General features: G+C 37.9%; 2 protein-coding genes across 7 annotated transcripts in view; one reads left to right on the forward strand and one right to left on the reverse strand.

Annotated features, from left to right (window-relative positions):
* LOC131940148 (sorting nexin-11) lies at positions 1-13,787 on the reverse strand. 5 transcript variants are annotated; one of them, XM_059298740.1, is made up of 7 exons: positions 13,655-13,787; positions 12,342-12,432; positions 3,899-3,988; positions 3,615-3,715; positions 3,156-3,254; positions 2,620-2,790; positions 2-1,849 (listed from the first exon to the last, which is right to left on the reverse strand). In XM_059298740.1, exons 2-7 carry the CDS (start codon positions 12,387-12,389, stop codon positions 1,480-1,482), a joined length of 879 nt encoding a protein of 292 aa, XP_059154723.1. In that variant the 5' UTR covers positions 12,390-12,432; positions 13,655-13,787; the 3' UTR covers positions 2-1,479. The 5 variants fall into 5 exon arrangements, with proteins under 5 accessions (XP_059154725.1, XP_059154723.1, XP_059154724.1 ...); XM_059298741.1 differs by lacking the exon at positions 13,655-13,787 and adding an exon at positions 12,800-12,879; XM_059298743.1 differs by lacking the exons at positions 12,342-12,432; positions 13,655-13,787 and adding exons at positions 11,491-11,761; positions 11,948-12,072.
* The window catches only part of LOC131940149 (protein lifeguard 2), a 22,673-nt gene continuing 8,287 nt past the window's right edge, over positions 10,848-25,233 (forward strand). The window contains exons 1-8 of one of the 2 annotated variants that reach the window (XM_059298745.1): positions 10,848-11,081; positions 18,401-18,711; positions 19,943-20,328; positions 20,952-20,997; positions 21,299-21,377; positions 22,475-22,528; positions 23,220-23,313; positions 24,108-24,145. In XM_059298745.1, the coding sequence (XP_059154728.1) occupies positions 20,311-20,328; positions 20,952-20,997; positions 21,299-21,377; positions 22,475-22,528; positions 23,220-23,313; positions 24,108-24,145 (329 nt within the window). In that variant the 5' untranslated portion in view covers positions 10,848-11,081; positions 18,401-18,711; positions 19,943-20,310. Of the gene's footprint in view, positions 11,082-17,555; positions 17,664-18,400; positions 18,712-19,942; positions 20,329-20,951; positions 20,998-21,298; positions 21,378-22,474; positions 22,529-23,219; positions 23,314-24,107; positions 24,146-25,233 lie in introns of those variants that run through there. The other variant, XM_059298746.1, reaches the window with a different exon arrangement.

Genomic DNA, 25,233 nt, shown 5'->3' on the forward strand with positions numbered 1-25,233 from the left:
AGTCTGCTGATTAAAAACTTTATTTCTTTATAATTATTTCCTTAATATAACAACTGTTACATATTATTATAATATTCAGCTTTTCAATTTACAGACAAAAAATGTGTTTTTTTCAATGTAAAAAGTTAAAAGTACTGTTACAGTTTTACTTTTGCGTGAAACAAACCAGTGTTTTTAAGATTCAGTTCAATATGAACAATAAGTTAAATTTCATGTCAAGAAATTTAACAACAGGCTATCACAGGAGTGTGTGATTTGTCAAACTCCTTTTGCGCTTTATACAATAGACTATACAAATTATTTACAATTTTAACAGACATTTTTTTAAAAATCAACTACCAGGTTCCCATATTTTAGAATTTAAAAATGTTTTTTCAGTCCCATGTTGTAAGAAGTTTTTAAAAATAAAAATAGCAATGAAAATATACTATACCTATACATCCTAACTCACTGTATAAAAGTGTTCATTGATCAACTTTGTATCTATATAGTAATAGTATGTATACAAGCTGGAAAACATCATCTGGATCCAAGAATCTTGGTTGGACAAAGTGAACTAAATATCTATTATTGATCATATCTAAGCTAAATTTTTATTGATTTGAAAACTGATTTAAAGATATCCGTAAATAATTTGTATAAGCTTATTTATACTGTTATATTGCTGCATTAAGGCACTAACATGAAGAATTAACTTAATTAAGGTAGAAATATTGCTATTTGCAAAACAAAGAAAGATTGTTTTTAATAAAACATTAAGTAAAGGGAAGTTTTGTGCTTAAGGCAAGATTTGATAATGTGTTTTTGTTACACTTTGGTTATGATTCAGAAAATCAAACAATTTGTTTTTCACCTGTGATAAACCTATTACTAAATGTGCACAAGGCTCCAATGTCAATATAATTGTGAGCTAAGACAACAGAAACTACCCAGAGGTTTTTTTTACAAAGCAAAAGTGTATTAAAAAACTACGGTAAAAATCTCAGAAACAAATAATACAAATCACGTTAGAAAACACAATATGTATGTTTTGTTCCTCTTGTCAGTTTTTGTTGCTAAAGTAATATTGTGTTGTTTAGTGTGGCAAAGTTTTAACGTTAAGCATCAACAGCTGTATTAGCTTCTTAAGGTTTTATAATCTTTGTATTTCTTATAATTAAATTTTTTTAATTCTAAAAACATTTTTTGAATAATGATAACAATTTTAAAATATTAATGGACATTTGTATAAAAATATTGCAAGTCTTTAAAAAAAAATGGTGTGAATACATCCACTACACAAATGCCATGACTTATAAAACAAAATTGTGTTTAAAGATGTACAAAAAAGCACATAAAAACAACAAATGTATAGTTCATTATTTGCTTAGCAAATGTGTACGCAGCAGTGCTCTTGAAGACTAGAAATAATTTCTTTGTATCACTTAATAGAAATACTCCATTTTAAACTGCTGCTTTTATTTATAAACTGAAATCACACTACTTTGAACTTTGAAAATTAGTGGCTCCTTTCAATGGTAAACCCAATCCTTCAAATTCAACACAGTCAGAGGATCCTGATCTATTTTTATCATCCTCATAGTCATCGTCTCCTTGTATACTTGTTGAAAACCCCTTTTTAGAACCACTGGGTGCACTGTACTTAACCACAGATGCAGGGAGTGTTTGTGCTGCCTGTGAGCCTGCTATGTCGCTCGTTGTTTGTTTGGAAGTTGATGGCTGATTGTTGCCATTTTCCTTGTCTGAGAGTGTCAATGAATTCTCTGCTGAGGACAGCCTTTTGGCGCAGTACTGACGGTCCTCCTCATTCATCACTATCTCTTTGGGTTCAATCGGGATAATATTTGTACTGGAGATGAGAAATAATCATTTTTTAAACTATAGGATAATATTTGTACTGGAGATGAGAAATAATCATTTTTTAAACTATAGGATAATATTTGTACTGGAGATGAGAAATAATCATTTTTTAAACTATAGGATAATATTTGTACTGGAGATGAGAAATAATCATTTTTTAAACTATAGGATAATATTTGTACTGGAGATGAGAAATAATCATTTTTTAAACTATAGGATAATATTTGTACTGGAGATGAGAAATAATCATTTTTTAAACAATTAGGATTACATTTGTACTGTATATTAGAAATAATTTAACCATTTTAATTTAAATTGTTTTATATAAACTTTAAAACCAAAACTTTTTAAAAGTGTGTTTTTATAGTATTAAAAGTGTTGCTAAAAAGACTATTATTCAAATAAAGTACACTAGAAACAATACATTGATTATTGTGCTACAAAATAATTTTCAATCTGCCTTGAACTAAAGAGCTAAAAAACAAGTGTCCAGGTTTACCTAGTCTTTTATGTAATTTTTTATGCATGCATTTAAACATTTTATTAAAAAATATAACAGTTCTACACATTTAAGATATCAGAGTGTTAGTTTTATCATCCGCATGGCTGTATTGAATGTACTAACTTTTTTTATAATCAGGATATAAATACCAGGAAAATAAAAATCTTACATAAAACATTTCAGTAAAACAGTATAGTTATCCCCCCCCCCCCCCCCCACCCTAAATTGTTGGGGTAATTTCAACACTTTTGACTTACTTTACAACATAACTACTTGTGTGAACATGGCCAATATTTTTCCATGCATTTTCAATGAAAGACTCAGACAAACGACCCTCAAAGTACTCATCCATCTCCTCTGTGGTTAGGTCGGTCTGTAGAAACAAGTGGAATGCTGCGTCTGATAGAACTGTGTCTGTCACCAGAAGCCTGAGGAAAAATTATGTTCATATATTACAAACTACACACGTTAAGTAGAATTTGGATTGTTATAGTTTATACAACATGAACATGATAAGCATAGAAGGAAAAAAAAACAAATGGGTGATTCATTTTTAAGCGATTTATATATTTTATATAGTATGCGACAATATTCTTTCATACACAGAGGTCACTAAAACAGATGTACTTTACAGGTTAACTTCACTGTCTTGGGCATGAATGGGAAAAGATGCTGATGAAATACTTGTTTATACTATTTGAACTAGAAAAAACTAAGAATAGTGCCTATAACCAATATGAATGTAAATGAACTTGAAAAGACAAGTAAAATATACTGTAACTAAAATACCTACTCATTTAAGAAGTTTTCAATTAGCTTCATTCTTGTTTTAATAAATGATGGATCAAATCTTTCCGCTAAAACTTTCTTGGGTGGCAGAGCAGGTAATGACCTGTCAATCATAGAAGTTACATAGTTATATAATATGTTATTTTCAAATCAAACCTTCTTACTCTCAAATTGCTTCACACTGAATCTTATTAATCAAACAAATTATAACATCTACTACTAAGAGGGTTAATATACCAAATGCTATGAAATTTCATCTAAACGCAAGTATGTTAAATAAACAAAAATTATTATTTTTACATTAATTATGCTGTGGTATTAAAGGAAGATGCTCGTTATAACTGCTGTTAATATAAAAATTTGAACTAGATCAATTTAAAAAAAAAAATCTGTTTGTAGTAGTAGAAAAAACGCGATTAATTCCTGAGAAATAATAAAATTGTTAAAAGATATTTATACTCACACATATTTATGGTTTGCTTTGAGTACATTATAAAGCCAAATCAGCTCGGAGTAGCGCCTTCTGACAGCAGAAAGATGCAAATGAAATGCTGGATGCTCTGTCTGAAATTAAATTTTTCACATGCATTTTTTTTACAAATATCTATTGAACTCAAATATAATCCTTTCACTCTAAAGAAACAGTTTGACATTTTTATTATTAATACATTTTTTTTTGCAGCAAAAACTGACAGAACTAACTCAAGCAACCTAAAGTGTATACAGATTTAGATGTATATTTCATACCTTGATACAAATTTGATATGATGTATATTTCCCATGCTCCCATGTGCTGTGAATGACTGGATCTTTGACAATTATTTTGGGCAACAAATCCTGAAAAAATAGAACATTGTTTATTTATTGACACATTTTGTTTCCTGGTTGGTCTTTACGTTTCTGCTATATGATACCAGTTAGCAGCTACCTGTTGTCAAGCAAATCAATTAAAATCTTCACAACCAACAATTTTTAGAAATGGTTGCAAAATGGTGGGTGCATGGTGCATGATTAGAAAATTCATGTGCCAATTTTTAATACTCATTACACAACCACACTTCATAGTGGAACATTAATTATATCACAGTAAGCTCAGTATATTGTTGGTGGGGGGGGGGGGGGGGGGTTCTCAAAAATAAAAAATAAAATTTCTTAAAAGTAAAAGATTTTTGTGACTTTTTCCTGTGATTTTATTTCTGTGACTTTTTTCTGACAAAAATTACAATTAAAACTTTTTTTCTTCTGTGACTTGTTTCAGATAAAAGTTTTCCATTTTGACTTTTTCCTTTGCAAAACTGTGACCTTTTTCAGTGTTTTTTCCTGTGACTCCCCCCCCCCCCCCCGTGTGTGTAGGTGGTGGGGGGGGGGAGGTTGCCCACAAATTATCACAATTTTTTAGTTCATATCATAGACTATGATGACGAAAACTGATTTTTTTTTTGGCGCCCTAAGATAATTGGAGAGTTCTGGCGAGCACTTGTGGATAAGAAGACTAAGTAAGTAAATAACAGGACACGGAAAATAGTCTTCCGCTAACCAGGATACATTTTTTAAAAGTAGCCTACATATTTACAAAACTTACCACATCCGTATATTCATAACTGCTATCACTACTGTCCATTCTTGCACATTTACTTATACTCTAACAATAAAGTCGCTAAAAAGGCCAACTATTTTCAAGTTTTCAAGATAAGCTGTACAATACAATGTCAATCTGGAATCAGCTGTGTGTTAATGAGTATCCAAGTGTAAACAATAGGTGTGTAGTGTGCTATACGACATACGTCAACACACTAGACCTAATCTAGAATTTACTAACAATGTGGTGAAGAGAAATAGAATTCGAGAACGAATTATCAGAATATTTTCAACGTCACCAACAGCACACAGCCCTATCACTATCAGCGTTGATCAAAAGATAACCGTCTAAGAGACTCTAATAACTCAGCTGAGTAGCTCCGTCTCAATCTGTAGAAAACTAGATCTACGCCTTATTTTACTTCTACAACTCGGGTCTAGTCGACTTCAATTAAGCAATTACTGTAATTCATAATAAAGCCAAAAGGCGGATAAGCTTTATGAATTAATTCGAATGGTGACTGTCCACGAAAGTCAAGGAAAACACCTCTGAATTTTAATATGTAAATTAACCCGTGTAGAATCTTTGAGCATCCGGGTTGTAAAATAACAGCGCTTTTCTTATAAAACCGATTGCTAGGTTCGTAAAGGTTCACATAGATCTAGATCTATTTACAGCTAGGCCCAACAACATAAATAACAGCATCCGGTAGAAACGGCGACTGTCACAAGTAGGTCATATCCTTGAAAGTAGGGAAAATTTGGCTGATTTGGTACAAGTAAATTGGTGTCAAACCATGCGAACGGAACGTGGACAATAGCTGGGTACTAATGAGGTCAGATTCGGGTGTAGAGGTATGACCCTGTTTCTAAATAAACAAAGAGCATAGCCTAGGGATTACGTTGCGACCTAAGGCAAATTATAGGGACGGTGAGTCAGAGACAGTCTAGAGTCTAGACTATAACATTTAGGACACCGGCGGGCAAAGTTATCAATATAAATACAAACAAAATATAAGTACTCTTAAATTGCGTGAGTTGTGTTGTTTTTTAAGACGATTTTAGCATATAAAAAAAAGCCACTCCGACACAGTTCACACTTGCGGCACGTCAAAGAAGACAAAGGGATTCGGCTGGGTCATCTTTAAATTCACATGTACTGCTGTATAACAACTTTACAAGAAGGGTTAGGGGTCATCCATTTATGACGTCCTCAATTTTTTTTGGATTTTGGAAATCCCCCCCCCCCCTAAAAAATCCACTTAATTCCCTTTTAAAAGTCCATTCGCGTCCGCAGAAGTCAATTTTTTTCGGCCCCCTCCCCCCCCCCCCGTGTGGACGTCATAAATGGATGACCCCTTCGTGTGGTCAGCGCTATACCCAGCTGCCTTTACTCTCCATAATGTGAGTTAGCTACTCATTAGTGTGGTCAGCGCTATACCCAGCCGCCTTTACTCTCCCTAATGTGAGTTAGGTACACATCAGAGCTGGGTGGACTCAGGGACGTTCTACTGATTTGAACACGAGGCTTCCGGGTTAGCAGTCTAGCGCTCTACCGCTAGGTCACAACGTCCCACATTTTGAGACTTTGAAAGACATTAAAGTGAAGGCATCTCCAAAGCCTCGCCTGTTACATTTTCAGTTCTCTAAGTATTCCAACTTTTTGTGCCAATCCAATTTATAATGGTCAGCCATTTTTTTGTTGTTTTTTTTGTCCTATGTTACTTACAATTCTATTTTTAATTTAATCTGTGTCGATTATCACGTCAAAAAATACATACAGAGCAGATAAAGAACAGCTGATATGAGCTGGGCACATGTTTCCTTGTATCCTATTAAACTACGAGCTTGTACATTCTTCCAACAGAGAGAGCGTAGATAATAACAGGATGTGTTAGATAAGAGTGCAGGGTCTACCATGTTTTTAAATGGCGAACACGTCTGTACACAAAGACACCCCTGCTTTAGATTAGCCATACACACAACACAGCAGCTGTGATGTAAATAATCAAACATCATTTTAATCTGATGGTGGACTGAAGCTGTCTTTGTACCTGGGAGTTCTAAAGACAGAGCAGGCAGGGCGTACTGCAAAACTGATTGTGTGGAAACGTGGTGTAACTAGTTACAGCCCCCCCCCCCCCCCCCACCGAAGAGATGCCTAAAAGAAACTGCTGGGTAGCATTTTGTGTAAACAAATGTTTATTATCTTATCAACGGTGAATAGATGCCCGCGTGCTATTCTTCGGGGCGCATATAAAGCTAGTTATATATCTTGTACCCCCGAAGAAAGTCTACCCCCCCCCTCCCGAACGAAATGGAATTTATATAGAAAATATGTACTTTAAGAGCGTCCGCCCCCCCCCCCCCCTCCGGCAGAAAAAAGTCTGAAAGAATCACTGCTCCCACTATTATACTGTGGTAGTAAAATCATTTAAGATAGGTCTAGTTACTAGTAGAGACACTTGATTCTTCCAAAGTAACATGCTTTAGAGACACTTTTAAATAGTTCTTATGACAACAAGCTACAGGTACAGACTCCACGACTGCACTAGATAACCTATGTGTACTACGACATCGGTCTAGTCTTCGCGGAAATAGATTTATTTACCTAGCATTGTCCAGCCTGAAGAGACAAAACGTCTCGTATTTGTATAAAAGCGGTTCAAGTGTAGAGCACGTGATCACATGATATTCGCTTATGTACACAATAGCCAATGGTCAGCGGGGTATTGTGGGCTATAAATAGTCTAGTGCCCATGCGTTCTACACGCGGTCCCCACCATAGTTGTCTCGCCACTAGCCCCCATGTGTTTCTTTCATAACAATTTTCTCGGGGGGGAGGGGGGGGGGAGAGAAGGACACCCCCACCCTAGAAATGTGTGAAAGAAACTCAGCCTCCACCCCGGACACACCACGAAAGCTGGAGTCGTGTTCTGATGTGTAACGTTTTACAAGATGACAACTTCCTACCATAGGTCAAGGTCTCCTGACAAAGAAATAAGGTTCAATTTGATTCACAAGTGGATGCCCCCCACCCCCCATTTGGGACCCGCCCCCAACCATTGTTTTGGAATATATATAGGCCTCTCTCCCTCTAAATGTATCTTGTAAAGGCCATGTTTAAAAATAACTCATCCCCCCCCCCCCCCACCAATGAATGGACCCGACAATGAACAGTTTCTTCCAGGCATCTATTCGGGGGGATGGGGAGGAGCGGAGTCGTCCCCCCCCCCCAACGAAATGGAATTTATTTAAAAATATATACTTTTCACAGTGTCCGCCCCATCCCCCGTTGAATAAAGTCTGGAAGAAACACTGACAATGAGTATTGCAAAAAGTGATTGCCCAACAATAATTATTTGAAGAGGTTCGTTTATTACCACACTATATAGTAACAATTGCGGTCGAACCTACAAAGAAAAGGCGAGTATTTCAAAGAAGTGTAAAATTAGACATTTTACGGTAATTATGTTTGAACTAAAAACAGACATCTACTCATCAGCTGACAAGTCATGTGACATCCCACGCGATAACTGATAAATATGTAAACAGCCATGGGACATGACGTCTGCTATACTGTTGAGTTCAGTTAAATACCATGATTAAGCTACACTATTTCCCCGGGAAATCTTATGATGGGAAAATTGTGGTACAGGGCGAATTCGAAAAGATTGACAGGCGAATAGACTATGTAATTTGTAATTTTTTTTTTTACTAATAAGTGAATTGGGTCGTTCATGGGATACTTTTTTTTTTAGTGAAGACTTTTACCCCTCCCCATCGACAGATAATCACTCGCCCATCATACAAAGTACAATGTTTCATTTTTGCAACATGGATCGGGATTGGGCTAGTTGACACGTTTTTATTATAATTTAAAAAAAAAAGTCTTTAAAGCAAAATCATTGCAAGTCAATTAATTTTTTAAAAAGTGCAATAAAGAAAGACCTCAGACCTTTATTTGAAAAGAGAAGGCTGGTTTTAGACAAAAAATGTCAATATGAGAGGAGGACATGCTGAATGTGACGTCATCTTATGGGAGGGTAGTGTTTCTTCCAGACTTTTTTCCCCGGGGGGGGGGGGACGGGACGGGGGACTTGATATTTTCGGATGGAGGGGGCGCACACTGATAAAAGTATGCTCTATATACATTTTATTTCGTTCGGGGGGGGGGGGGGGGGCGGTAGACTAACCCCCCCCCCCCCCGGAAGAAATTCTGCGGAAGGTGCTGAATTTTTGTGACCACGAGTGACGATGTAGAAGGGAGGGGGGGGGGGGGCTACTTTTAAAAAAAATAGTCAACAATTATAGCTTTATATTAAAGGAATACGCCTTTTTAAATTGCAGATATAATTTATAAACAGCCGCTGTTCTCACAGGCGATTGGGTGGGCAAGAGATGGGGTATGGTGACCAAAGAGGAAAAAGTGTCGGAAAATGTCTGTTATATTAATATATGTTATATAGATAGCTATACAATATATTGGTATCTATAAAGTGAAACTTGATTGTGTAGCCCTATAAACTATAAATACACAATGTATAATGGAATCTTATAGGCCTATAGTAGGCAAAATTTATAAAACATCTATTCATAAGATAAGTCTATTACTAATTAGATCTAGTAATTTCTTAATATTTTAATAAAGTTTAATAAAGGCTCTAGATCTAGATCTTATCTAGATACAGAAAACTGTAAACTAATGATTAGCATAGGAGTTTATGAGTTTAGATATAGTTAAGTTACTATAGAATGTAGATCATAGTCAGAGTTTCTTCCAGGCATCTCTTCGGGGGGGGGGGGGGGGCGAAGCCCCCCCGAAAATTTTTTACCGCCCCCCCCCCCCCCGAACGAAATGAAATTTATATAATTTATATAGAAAATATATACTTTTAATAGTGTCTGCCCCCCCGAAGAAAGTTTATCGCCCCCCCCCCCCGAAGATTTCAAGTACCCCCCCCCCCCCGGAGAAAAAAGTCTGGAAGAAACACTGATCATAGTAATCATAGTTTTTTAGTTACTATAGTAACTATCTATCTATATTCTATAGATAGTAAAAAAATTGATTTAAAAAAAATTCATAAAAAACGTTTTAATAACAAGCTTTTATGTAATGATGCACTAAAAAGTAGAAAATAAATTATAGACTACTATTTAAATAACTATAAAGAAAAGCGTGGGTCACTTTAGTATCTATTGGATACCTTTACTAATGTTAAGGAAGACACCCACGCTTTTCTTTATAGTTATTTAAATAGTAGTCTATAATTTATTTTCTACTTTTTAGTGCATCATTACATAAAAGCTTGTTATTAAAACGTTTTTTATGAATTTTTTTTCAGTACTTTACATGTTTTATCTACAATAGAGTTACATGACTAAAAACCATTGCGCGCCTACTGAATATCACGTTCAGTAGGCGCGCAATGGTTTTTGAACGCAGCCATTACGTGGTCGTGATGGCGCAGCTATTGATGACGCGTGTGGTGTGGTTGGCTAGACATGCCTACTAATTCGGTCCAAATTTTAATTAATTCATAAAAAATCAATTAGGCATCCAATTAAGTCAAATTTAGTTTCAGATTGCATTGTCTTCATGTCTTGACCCACGTGCCAACTGTGAATCGTGTCGGTCAAGTAGAACTGTCCGAATTTTCACTCCTGCGTTTCCGTCTAGACTGACGACAGACAGAGGAAGTGAGTTAAATAAAAGCTTGTAAAAAAAAAATTCATAAAAAACGTTTTAATAACAAGCTTTTATGTAACAATGCACTAAAAAGTAGAAAATAAATTATAGACTACTATTTAAATAACTATAAAGAAAAGCGTGGGTCACTTTAGTATCTATTGGATACCTTTACTAATGTTAAGGAAGACACCCACGCTTTTCTTTATAGTTATTTAAATAGTAGTCTATAATTTATTTTCTACTTTTTAGTGCATTGTTACATAAAAGCTTGTTATTAAAACGTTTTTTATGAATTTTTTTTTCAGTACTTTACATGTTTTATTTACAATAGAGTTATATGACTAAAAACCATTGCGCGCCTACTGAATATCACGTTCAGTAGGCGCGCAATGGTTTTTGAACGCAGCCATTACGTGGTCGTGATGGCGCAGCTATTGATGACGCGTGTGGTGTGGTTGGCTAGACATGCCTACTAATTCGGTCCAAATTTTAATTAATTCATAAAAAATCAATTAGGCATCCAATTAAGTCAAATTTAGTTTCAGATTGCATTGTCTTCATGTCTTGACCCACGTGCCAACTGTGAATCGTGTCGGTCAAGTAGAACTGTCCGAATTTTCACTCCTGCGTTTCCGTCTAGACTGACGACAGACAGAGGAAGTGAGTTAAATAAAAGCTTGTAAAAACACTATTTTATCAATCTCTCACGATTTAGACCTAGACTAGAGAAACTAAATCTAAATCTATCTAGAATCTAGATATCTTGATCTAGACTATATTTATAATAACTAGATCTAGATCATTAATATCTAGATCTAGTCTAGATCTGTTCTTTTACGCTGGGACTACTCACTAAGACTTCGAGTTCACAGACTTGTGTGTTATGACTTAAGTTATGACTCTAGTTAGAATCTAGATCTAGAATCTAGATCTAGATCCTAGAACTAGATTCTAGAATGAATCTCGATCTAGCGGATAAATCAGATATAGATCTAGATCTAGAATGATTATGTGATAGAATTTAGTAAATAAAGTATATTAATATTTACTACTTGATCCTAGTACTCACCTGAAATGACAGAAACTTGTTTTTCCTCATTTTAGATCTTAATTAAAATTTTTAAAGCTAATGTCACGAATATGAATGTCAATAAACAATAAGCTCAGAAACCTCAAGGTCTAGAGATCTTATAACAAGACAATCTCAAATTATTTTGAAATTATAAGATAACTTCTTAGTCCTCGTTTTGCGAATTTATTTTAATCCGTGTGGTAACACACGGACCTCAGTGCATTATATTAATTACGTCAAGGAAGTATGTCAATGACCAGCTCCACTTCTGGTTGAGAAGAAAACAGAAAAAAATAAGGACGGGCGGTATTTAGACTAGTTTTCACAATCTGACATGTCACGTAGGCTAACGCCTCTTCCGATTGATACGGATAGCCAAGCGATTTGCCAAATTATAAATAGACTACATATTATTATTATTATTATTATTATTATAAACTACACATGTTTTTACACGTATTGGAATGAAACTGCCCCGATAACCACAACACAAACTATAGCAAACACATTTAGCAGTTCTTAAGTAAGTAGGGCTCGGTTTTAAAAGGCGTAGTCTAGGCCTAACGATTTAATAACAACACTTCGAAAAATAGGTCACCAAGGGAAACCACTTCACTAAAACATGTTGAGCCAAATCGATTGTCGTTCCTAAATTGAAAATTTAACCATCAAATCCTCTTGTAGATTCTAGCTCAAGGTAGTTACTTAAAGGCAGAATTCTCATACTTCCTGAATGCGTAGTACTAAATGGGAAGACCGAGAAGACCCAGGGAAATTCTGATTTCTATGCTACGGACTCGATCGAGCACAGGAAAAGGGACCCGAGTATAAATAAAAATCTAACTTACGTCTTTATTCCATCGGTGTGTCCCCCTTTGGTAGAACAACTTCACCATCCTAGGGAAATTCTCCGTCCTGATTGCTTTTTGAGACCTAGATCTAGATAATACAATCAACAGTTGTTTTTTTAAAGCGACAGCAAATATTGTATTAAATTGAAGTTCCCTTTCAAACCTGACAGTCCACGGGGCAAGTGAAGTAGAGTTCACCTGTTTGTATGACCTCGGCATTTGAAGGAACATCTGCCCTTGCTTTCACAACCATAAGTTAGGTACATATTAGAGCCGAGAGGACTCAGGAATATTCTACTGACTTGAACCCGTATTTGAACTCGAGACCGTCGAGTTAGCAGTCGTTTGAAATATCGTGTCACTGGTTTAATAATCTTAATTTTTATATCCGAACAGTAACATTATAGTATATTGTTAAAAATAAATAAAAGCAAGAAAAATTAAAACAACTTTACACGATTAAAAAAAATCTTTTTAAAAATGTGGTTAGTGGTGTCGACAGCTTTCAACTTTGCCTGTGTGACTCACAATACGAACAGAAGCCTATCTAAGTGATCGTTGTGTTAAACATAATTAACACAAGAGGCAGGAGAAGAAAAAAAAACTAATCGATTTTCTACGAACTCAATTTTTTATTTTATTTTAAACGAGTCACGCGCGCGGTGATTTTTAGACACACAATCACGTGCGTGGATTAATGAATGAAGTGGTAAGATGCTGCAGGGGAAGGGGAGGGGGGGAAGGGGAGGGGGGGGGTCAACTGCTCGAGTTAGTATTTTTGTAAATAGAAATTAAGAGGTTGACTTCAAAATAAATCTCGTTGGTGGATTTTGTCTATATGTGTGTCTATGTGTGTGTGTGTGTGTGTGTGAATGTATGTGTGTGTGTGTGTGTGTGTGATGGGGTGCATTCACCTAGGTTATGCCCCCCCCCTTCCTCCATATATACTCACTATCACACGCCTATATATTACCCAGTCTACTCAGCGTTAGGACCGCAGTGACAGCTATTTACAATCATCACCGCAAAAATACGCAGAATTCAATGGACTGCATGTCCATTGAACCTACATCATATCGCGAGAAGTCCTATATATTTCTTTTAAATATAATTAACTTTGGGGGGGGGGGTCGCAAAAAGAATTCAAAGTTTTGGTGGCGCCATGCCACGTGTTAAGCTAGTTAAAGCTACACCCCCCACCCACTCACTACTTTTGATCTCCCCTCCCCCAGTTTATCTTTAGCAGGTCATGAAGGCCTATAACTACAATACATAAAAATATTTGTATAAATAATATTTTCTTGACTTACCTTTCTGTAAAAAAAAGCCTTCTTACAAACAGTTAGGCCTATGGTATTCGAATAAGTGGTAGACTAGTAATCCGTTTTCCAGAGTTCACTCCGAGTGAAGCAGTACTTTAAGCTCGAGCCCTTTATAAGGTTTGTTTCCCGGATACAAATTTCCCACATTTCCCCACTCGTTTTATTATTTTGGGATAAGAAACAAAAAAAAAAAAAACCGTAGTAAACATAAACGGGAATTTCCAATTTAAACCAGACCAATTCATAGGATGTGAGTTTACGGAAAATATTTGACCTATATAGCTTTGGGGAGAAAAACTTCAAAACTTTTTGACACCTACATAACGCTCACCTCTGACTATAAATAACCCGGAAAATTGACGTTTATTTTTAGATAATTCCTTTGCAGCTTAAAAATGACGTGTTGCTTTTATCATTTAATTTTCTTTATAGTAATTAAAGAGTCTTGAATTAAAAAAAAAAAACAAAAAACATACGAACTCTGCCGGGGTTGGAACTAGCTTACACTTTCAACGCTTGTAAGAACAAAGCCTATCACTTTCTTCGGTGCGCGGACCTTTGACCACAGGTGCTTTGACCATAGGGGGTTTGACCACAGCGGTGCTTTGACCATAGGGGGTTTGATCATAGGGGGTTTGACCATAGGGTGTTTGATCACAAGCGCTGTGTCCGGCTTTGATCATATTTGTGATACAATTAACACGATTTTATACATGTTTCCTGAGAGTACGTTAATAGAAATTAACATGTATTTAAAAAAGCCAAGAACTATATTTTAGTCTCCACATAAAGGCTGGTGCTAGGCCTCATAGATTTATTTTAAATATAAATGAAACACAAATAATGCGACATATAACAATTTTCACAAATAAATAATGTAGAAGTACTTGAAAATACATAGCATATATAAAGGATAAAAAAATGATACAAAACTTGCCAACATTATAGTCAAAGATGTAATACATAAAATGGTTAACTAAATGACAGATGTGCTATAGCACGCAAATATGTCAGTACATCTGTTTGACCATATTATTACATTATGTCGAAATTTAAAATATAATTTAGCAACTTTTAAAATAAATCCTTACCATATATGGACAGCATTGGACAAACCACCTGAGATCAAAGACCCTATGTGGACAAAACACCTGAGATCAAACACCCTTTGTGGACAAAACACCTATGATCAAAGCCGGACACAGCGCTTGTGATCAAACACCAGTTGATAGACCACCTGTGATCAAAGACCCTCTGCTGAGAAAACACCCTATGGTCAAACCCCCTATGATCAAACCACCTATGGTCAAAGCACCGCTATGGTCAAAGCCCCGCTGTGGTCAAATCTCCTATGGTCAAAGCCCCTATGGTCAAAGCTCCGCTGTGGTCAAACCACCTATGGTCAAAGCCCCTATGGTCAAAGCACCTGTGGTCAAAGGTCCTAGGACCCTTTCTTCACATCCCCACTACAATTCTCTTGTACTAAGCAAGCTGAATTTTAGTTTTTATATTGGTTTGTGTATATATTTTCTGTAAACGTATATAATAACTTTCAATAGCCTTTATACAATGCGAGTGTAATCATGAAAAGAATCGTACATCAAAATGATAAAATCTCTTCATCATCGTTATTCCAGCGGGCCAATTGAGACTAAGAGAGAGGCAACATTCCACTCTTTCAGACATTTTTTTTTTTGGCGATTTCTACAAGTGGGTCCTAAACATGAATTGTACAAAATCTATTCGAAATAACACGAGGCATTATGGTCGAGTGTTAGAGCCTACGGTTGCGAACCCGAAAGTCATAAGAGAAGCAGAGGCGTAGCGAGGGGGCGGGGGGCATATGGGGGGCGCCAAATTGAAAGTTTGAGGGGGGGTGCAAATGAAACGTTCGAGGGGGGGGGATGGAAATCGAAAGTTTAAGGGGAGAGGGGTGCAAATCGAAAGTTTGAGGGGGGTGGGGGTGCAAATCGGTAGGGTGGCGGGCACCACCTATTTTAAATCGACAAACTCCTTCCAGAGGCGTAGCGACCCTTCCCGTCACCCGGGGACAAAACTATCGATTTGCACCCCCCCCCCTTCAAACTTTCGATTTGCACCCCTCTCCCCTTCAACTTTCGATTTCCATCCCCTTCAACCTTTCAATAATGTTTATGAAAAAAATTCTGTCTCTGTCGAATAGTGAGAGGCGGGCACATACGAATCGTTTGGCGGGCGCCATGGCGCCCGCGGGCACGGGGTTGGGAACCCCTGGCTTAGGGTATAGCTATTGATATGGATAGTGCCAAGAAAAGTGATATACTTTTAGAGATAATGTGAACATTATACTGACCACACAAGTAATGATAGGTCAAGGTCATATTTACTTAATTTAATGATATTTATGGATCTTAATTGCTGAGAGGTTAGGCTTACTTTACTTATTTTTTAGTGTCAATACTTCTGAGAATTATCCCCCTTCTCCCACCCTCACAGACAGATTTATGTGCCCTTGGACATGGCCTAGTTAGGGAATACCAGTCTTAACGGCTAATCTCCTATTGGTATCATTTCCTACTGGGTCATATCATCAACGAAGGACAAAAAATAAAAACATGTTTAAAAAACAAAATATCAAGTAACTAAACTTTCTAAACTTTGGACTTTGATCCCGGAAATGAGATGTTTACCCAGGGCAACAGTTGTTGTCATTAAATCGTGATTAACAGGGTTTCTTTCAGACATTTTTTCTTCGTTGGGGGGGGGGTAGGTTTAAAACTTTCAGGCGAGAGAGAGTAAGGCAAACTGAAAGGAGGGGGGGGGGGAGGTGGACGTTGGTTAAAGTATATATTTTTTTTTTATAAATTATGTTTTTTTCCCAATCTCGTCCGTGAGGAGGGAAGGGGGAATATGGTGGGTAGACGTGTTTCGGGTAGGGGGGAGGGGTTGACATTGAAGTATATATTTTCTGTATAAATTATGTTTTTTCCCCCAATCTCGTCCGTGAGAAGGGAGTGTGGGGGGGGGGGGGGTAGACGAGTTTCGGGTAGAGGGAGGGTATTGCCTAAATGAAAGAAAGAAACTAGTTGTTAGGAAAGGGATTAGAACTTAAGCTAGGAATACTCGTTCTGCTGCTTATATATCAAGTGGCTTAAAAAAGTGGCTCAGAATTTGTAGTTGTCAAGTACACTATTATCAACCTAATTTTTTTAAAGAATGCGAAATAAAGGCTAAAGCTTTCTAACATAACATTTTAATCTACAAAAGTGTGTCGTGTTACACTTTCTGTACCCCCCTTTTTTTTCCACTTGTCACACATCGTCACGAAATTCCGAGCTCCCCTCTCTTAGAGCGTGTGCAACGTTGCTTATGAAAACCCCCATATAGGAGGAAAAGAACCAGTAACCAGAGGCGTAGCGACCCTTCCCGGCGCCCGGGGACAAACTTTTCGATTTGCACCCCCCCCTCGAGATTTTGATTTGCACCCCCCTCAAACTTTCGATTTGCACCCCCCTCAACCTTTCAATTTATTTTTCCAACCCATTTTGGCGCCCCCTAAGGTCGGCGCCCGGGGACATATGTCCCCCCCCCCCCCGCCCCCCCCGCCCCCCCCTCGCTACGCTACTGCCAGTAACTCAATGTCTATTGCATACATTGGCATAAAATATCCTTAGAAGTAGAATTCATCTAAAAGCCCCAATAAACCTTACACCATGTCATTAACAAAATAAACGCATGCAGTAACGTTGCAAAATAATAACAAAGTAAGTACTACTTGGATATCATCTTGCACCTGATATTTTTAATTCATGGGTAGTCAGAATAAATCTAAAAATATAATTCCGGCCTTCCCACAAGGAATTCCCGTTTATTCGTAATTGGTTTGCACTTGAATACACGCATGCTAAATGGCGCGTGGGTTGTAAATGAAGTAGAAGAGTTCTCTAATAACATCTTGAGTTTATCGCATTTCTATCGAAACATTTAGATTGTCTGATTTTTATTTACATTTAGGCAGGTAATTAGCTAATTAAAATTAGCATGTTGTCCAATTGCAAATAAAAACGCAATTAACATTTTCTGTTCAATCGGTATTAAACACGCATAAGTGTAAAATAAAACAACACATTCTAGAATTTTCGTGTTGTGATTACCTAAAGTTCCTAAAAATGTTAATGGTGCTGCGTTTGATTTGAATTCAGTGTATTCACTGTTTTACAATCCCCACAATAGGGTAATAACTTACATCATAGAGAATTCTTAAATGGGCTACAGGCCAAGGCTTAGGTATATTGCTATGGATAGCGATAGTGCCAGGAAAAGTTAGATCTATATATTTTTAGAAATAGGGAGCAGTGTTTCTCCCATACATTTTTCTCCGGGGGGGGGGAGACTGGTAAAAGTATATATTTCTATATAAATTTCCATTTCGTTCGGGGTGGGGGGGGGGGGGGGAAGGGAGGGGGTAATTATCGGGGAGGACAATGAACAGGGGGTCAATGTTGGGGAAAATGACTGGGTGATATGGATGTTGTTAGAGATAGGGAGCTGGAGATGGGTTAATAGGCTAGGTATAAGAGGGTGATTATCCAGGAGGGCAATTGGTAGGGTGGGGGTGATGATGGGGGGGGGTGAACCGGGGGATATCCTAGACCCAAGATGTATACACGATCCCCTGTGGCTGGTATTTATCCTGCATTTAATTAAGCAAAAAAAAAAAAAAAACTAGTCAGTTAAAATTTATCTGGCCACCAGGCGGACACCACCCGGTCACCATGTTACCCCTGCTGACGCTAATTCGCCCGCACAAGAGAATCCGCAACGGCGCCTACGTCACAGTCGAGCTCCCGAAGCGGAACAAGATTGGCTCGGAACTAGACGGAGTCGCTGACCCCAGCCAACCGGGCAGAAGGTAGAGGAGGATGGGGGCAGACGGCAGGGGCAGCACACAGTGGATCTCAAGGCGTGCGAGGGGGTGCAGGGGGACGGTCCTCACAAGCAGGTGGCCCTCGGGATCAGCCAGGGCGAGGCGGGACTGGACACCAACAGCAGCGCCAACGGTCAGGGTGAGTCTGTAGGCAACCACGTGACGTCACGCGATGTTCTGTGGTATTAGAAGTATTGGATTTTAGACGTATGGTAGTGCAACTGAGTAGAGGAGTGGAGGGGGGGGGGGGGGGAGATCGTGCGTTAAGTGATAGAATGTTTGGGAGGTGTGTGTGTTTGTGTGTATGTTTGTGGGTCGGCGCCGAGTGGATTTTGTCTATTTTTTTTTAAAAAGAAGGCTGTTTTTTGTTGTTTTTCTTTTGGTGGTGTGGTGTGGGGTAGGCTTGCATTGTAAACTAGTTAGTCAAATGTTTATATATTGTTCTATCCCATAATCCCGAGAGTTTAGTTGAGGCAGCACAGGTGACCCTTTCATCATTCCTTGCCACCCTTCCCGGTCCTATAAAAGTTGAATAACACGGCATCAGACAACCCGGCCCAGTCCTTGACGTCACCCAGCCATTTCCTTCTTCATCTCAATCTCCTTCTTTCCCCCTGGCATAGCCCCCCTGCATGATTGTGATTGGCCAGATCGTGTTACGTGTGCTTATCATCTGTGCTTTGTTTCTCTTGACGTTGTTTAGCAAGTTCTCGAAACGACAACTCACATTGGTCCGTGTATGAAATTAGTAGAATTCTGCGCAAAAAATGGCTGAATCTGTTTTGTAGTCTGCCTTCATGCCACGCATACATAATTATAAGAAGACCTACATTTAACAAAACTAGCATCGCATAAATCTGATTTTAGTACCAAGAGAAGTATTTCTTTCACGCTAAATGCTCCTTAGCTTGCTAAGAGATGTGGTATTTATTTATTTTTTGGCAATTCACGCTACAATAATTTCAGGCATAGTTCACAGACAAGATGACACCAAAAAAAAAAAAACTGGACCTCATCCAATCTTTGACTATTTGAGAAAGTATAAGTTATTGGTATACTATCCCTTTTTATATGCCGAGGTCACTAAAACAGATGAACTCTACTTCACCTGCCCCCCATGGCAGGTTCGAAATTGTACTTTTTACTTACTCTAAGTTCTTGGTAGACCAGTGGTTATACTTTCCACCCCCGTCCTGATCTGCAAAGGTAGGCTCTACCCTTGTCAACCCCGGGCGTCGACCGAGACTAAATGTATTGGTTTATGGCAGTTATAATCTCTATGTGTCGCATCTAGTGCTAGCTGGCGCCCATCCAAGCTGGTTATTACAAGTCTAATTATTGTATTTTTTTTGCTTACTGTTTCCATCTAGTCATAAACCCATACGCTCAGTACGCGCAAGGAGGCCAGCCCCCACCCCAGCAGGGTTATCCACAACAGGGTTATCCACAACAGGGATATCCACAGCAGGGATATCCGCAACAGGGATATCCACAACAGGGATATCCGCAACAGGGATATCCGCAACAGGGATATCCGCAACAGCAGTATCCTCAGTACCAGGCTCCACCCTACCCACAGCCTCAGCCTCCCCCTGGGTACAGCTACCAGCTGCCACCCCAAGGGGGCAACCCGGGGGTGTTCCAGAACCCACAGAACCACGTCGTGTACCCACCCCCGGGCTCCTACCAGCAGCCGCCGCCCGCCTACTCCCAGTCTGGCCAACCCCAGGATCAAGTCATGTACCAGCAGACTGTGGTGACGTAGACATCCGTCTTGTCTTGTCCATGTTTTTTGTTTTAATCTTCTAAATGTCTAGTTTTAGATGAGGCTCGTTAGCTGGGTACAGCCACTCTTCTAGGAGAGCGTGGTCGAGTCGGTAAAGCTCATGGTTGCTAAACCGAAAAGTCTCGAGTTCGAACCCTCGGGCAGATGAGGTTCGTTAGCTGGGGACAGCCACTCTTCTAGGAGAGACAACTCCAAAATCAAACAACTGCTGCCTTGTAGTTTGTTCTTGGTTTAACAAAGGCTATGGAAGCAAATCCAAAAAGAATAGCAGGCTGAAATCGGAGTCAATGGCCTCAATGGCGCATAACCAGTTGACACGTATCCATAATGGTGATGGAGTCGTGGTCGAATCGGCATGGTTGATAAATTCGAAAAAGTCTCGAGTTCAACCCTCTTGCAGATAAGGCTCGATCCTTTCCAACACTAAAAATTAAGAACGAAGAAGAAGAAATACATGTGTTGACTAATAAAAAAAAACTTTAAAAAAAAACCGTTCTAATTGCCAAAGGGAGCTACATGCCAATTATTCTTTAATTAAGTTCAACAAAATCATCCAAGGTCGTTTATGACTTTAATATACATTTATCACATAGGTCGTATACTACACTAAACCTTTGGAAGATCCCGAAAAACGAAGAGGTAATTAGTATATATATATATATATATATATATATATATATATATATATATATATATATATATATATATATATATATATATATATATATATATATATATATATATATATATATATATATATGCATATGTTCTGAGTGTACATGCAGATCAACTAAATAGATACTTATTTCATTCGAAAGAATATCACTTATTAACAACATTGTAAAGGTTAGTTGTTTTAGTTTTGTTTCTTTAGGTCTGCACTTTATAAACAATGCAAAGAACTCTATTTAAATGGCTGTGTACATTTGTTGTTTTCTAGCGTTTATCACAAAAACCTACACGGTTCTACTGATCCAGTTTATTTTTACTGCGCTGGTGGTTGCAGCTTGCACGCTCCTGTAAGTATATACAAGAATTTTGGTTGCCCTTTCAAAACTTTTTAAAACCATTTAGTGCATAGCGAATAGTTTTGGTTAGCACCGTTTTATTGAATACATATATTTAAACAAATATTATATTGGTCAGTAAAGGTTATTTTGAAATTTTAACATATCTGTTTAAAAAGAACGGAATAAACTATACATGGTTTTGGGAAAACGGTAGTTGATTATAAATTTTAATTTCGGATTAAAATAGCAAAAAAATCTGGTAAATAATAAAGAAGACCAGTTTGGGTTCCGTCACAAGATGGAGAGTGTTGTTTGTTTGTTTCGTCACGGTACAATAAAGTCAACACAGAAAACTAGTGTTTCTTTCATGCATCACGGGGGGGGGGGAGGGGTGGAGGTAGAGGGCTGACACTGCCCCATGAGCTCATCCAACCCGGACAAAATAGAAAAGAAAATTAAATTAATATAGAAAATATATACTTTAACCCTGGGAAGTTATTTTAAGTGCCCCCCCCCCCTCTGCCCCGGCGGAGAGATGCCTGAAAGAAAGACTGACTGGTAGAGCCTGAGTCAGTGGCGTAGCGAGGTCGGGTGTCACCCGGTGCGGCACTTATTAGTGTCACCTCCACCCCACCCCCAACCCTTAAAAAAAAAAAAAAAAAAAAAAAAAAAAAAATATATATATATATATATATATATATATATATATATATATATATATATATATATATATATATATATATATATATATATATATATATATATATATATATATGAACTTGCTTAAGAACGATGTATATATATATATATATATATATATATATATATATATATATATATATATATATATATATATATATATATATGTAACTCACTATAATTAATCACTTAATTAAGTTGAATTTTCATTTTTCTGTATATATTTGCTATTTTTTGCTTTTGTGTCCCCCCCCCCCTAAATGGTTTCACCGGTGCGGTTCGCCCCCCCCCCCCCACCCCCCCTCGCTACGCCACTGGCCTGAGTCCATGATTTCTGTAAACCAACATAACTATAGGATGTACATTGAACTGTATAGAGAGATAAAACATTTTTATTGTGGTTTCAGGGAGCCCGTCAAAATCTGGCTGAAAGAACATTTCTACCTTATCTATGTTTGCATGTAAGTTGCTTATGAATCTGTGAAGTCTTCTACTTTAAACTGAGTAAAAGGTTTCAACGATTTCCCAATGATCCTAACTCGATTTAGCTAGGTTAGCAGTCTATGCTAGTATATAGTATAGCAAGTTTTGTTTAAAAAATATGTTAAGATTTCTGATGTAGTATTCACTAGTATGTTAATGTAAAGTAAAGTACCCTTTCGAACCTGATGGTCCATGGGGCAAGTGAAGTAGAGTTCATGTGTTTCTGTAACCTCGATATAAGGACAGCTATTTTGGTCAGTCCTATGCCCAGCCGCTATCACTTTCCCTAACATGAGTTAGGTGCCCATCAGAGCTGGATTCGAACACGGGACTTCCAGGTTATTTTATGTTGCTCTGCCATTTAACCATGCCGCCACAGTTGTACATGTAGCGTGCTACATTGGCAGATTATGGGACGGAGTGGCCTAGCGGTAGAGAGCTGCTAACCCGAGAGTCTCGAGTTCAATTCCGGGTTTAAGCCAGTAGACCGTAACTGAGTCCACCCAGTCCTGATGGGTACCTAACTCACGTTAGGGAAAGTAAAGGCAGATGGGCATAGTGCTTAACACACCATCCCCTCATAAGCCGAGGCCACAGAAACAGGTGAACTCTACTTCACCTGCCCCATCGACCGTCAGGTTTGAAATGGAACTTGACTCACATTGGCAGGTTCCTCTACCTCTGCTGTGCTATATTGATGTGCTTCTGTGCCGAAAAGTTGATGACCACCAACCCAACTAGCGTTGGTGTAATCGTCGTCCTTGTAAGTATATTTCAGGCATCTCTTCGCCCCCCCCTCCCCTCCCCGATGAACCCCCCCCCCCGAACGAAATAGAATATTGATAGAAAATATAAACTTTTACTAGTGTCCATCCCACCCCCCCCTCCCCCCTGAAAAATTTAGATTTTAATTTAATTTGTTTTTGTAAATTAAATAAAATTGAAATATACCTAATTAGTTTATATTTACTAAAAATAATAGCCTGGGCCCTCACTTATGGAAACTATATTCCCTTTCATAGGGCGTTCATTGATAGGTGTATTTGATCTATAATATAAGACTTATTTTCAATTCCTATCATTGAGAGCCTAGGCTTATATTTTTAGTCAAATCATCATATAGCTATAGAAAGGTTTCACTAAACTCTATTAATTTTTTTTTATACTTTTTAGTGCATTCTTTTCATCTGTGATTGTGTGTGTGATTTGTGAATATAATAAAAGACTTTTTTCCAGAGGCGTAGCGACCCTTCCCGGCGCCCTGGGACAAACTTTCGATTTGCACCCCCCCCCCCCCCTCAAATTTTCGATTTGCACCCCCCTCAAGCATTCAATCTATTTTTCCAACCCATTTTGACGCCCCCTAAGGTCGGCGCCCGGGGACATATGTCGTCCCCCCCGCACCCCCCCCCCCCCCCTCGCTATGCCTCTGCTTTTTTCCTTATCAATTTTTATTTTGCTATGTTAGATTTATTAAAGCTTTCACTTTACAGTTTAGTTTATTCATCATTGAATTATTTTTTTAAAGATTTATTTAATGGCCATCTTTTAAATCAGACAATAGCAGAGGCTGGCACGTTAGGATTTGTTACAAGGTTAGTGGCGGTGTCGTGAGTTCATCGCTTGTGGCGCTGATGTATGTGTGTAGTGTGTAATAATGTATAAGTGTAGTGTGAGTGGTGTTGTAATGAGGCTGAGTGTTGTTCTTATGAGATTAAGTATGTGCTGTTGCTATGAGATTAAGTATGTGCTGTTGCTATGAGATTAAGTATGTGCTGTTGCTATTAGATTAGGTATATGCTGTTGCTATGAGATTAAGTATGTGCTGTTGCTATGAGATTAAGTATGTGCTGTTGCTATGAGATTAAGTATGTGTTGTTGCTATGAGATTAAGTATATGCTGTTGCTATGAGATTAAGTATGTGCTGTTGCTATGAGATTAAGTATGTGCTGTTGCTATGAGATTAAGTATATGCTGTTGCTGTGAGATTAAGTATGTGCTGTTGCTATTAGATTAAGTATGTGTTGTTGCTATGAGATTAAGTATGTGCTGTTGCTATGAGATTAAGTATGTGCTCTTGCTATGAGATTAAGTATGTGTTGTTGCTATGAGATTAAGTATGTGTTGTTGCTATGAGATTAAGTATGTGCTGTTGCTATGAGATTAAGTATGTGCTGTTGCTATGAGATTAAGTATGTGTTGTTGCTATGAGATTAAGTATGTGTTGTTGCTATGAGATTAAGTATTGTGTTGTTACTATGTTTTACTATGATTAAGTAAACAGTAATGCTTTAATTCAAATCGTGCTGTGAGTTTATTTTTAGTTCATATTTTGGGTTCAAATGATCAAACCGAGCTTGACTACATGGGGCATTGTGGCCGAGTGTTAGAGCGCCCGATTACTAGCCCGAAGGTCTCGAGTTTGGGATCTCACTCCAGGCTCATAACTGAAAGAGTCCTGGAGTCCACCCAGCTCTAATGGGTACCTGACTCACGCTAATGAAAATAAAGGCGGCTGAGAATAGTGCTGAGCACACTATCAATTTTTATGCCGATGTCAAGAAAATGAACTCTACTACTGCCCTATGAATTATGAGAGCTAAAACTAAAATTTTAATAATCACCACCAATTGTTTTTACCTTTATATGTCAACATATTCCAGTAAAGTATAACGAAATGTT

The sequence above is a fragment of the Physella acuta genome, unplaced genomic scaffold, assembly GCF_028476545.2.
Source record: "Physella acuta isolate Inbredline_101_S28 unplaced genomic scaffold, ASM2847654v3 ptg000309l, whole genome shotgun sequence".
NCBI lineage: Eukaryota > Metazoa > Mollusca > Gastropoda > Physidae > Physella > Physella acuta.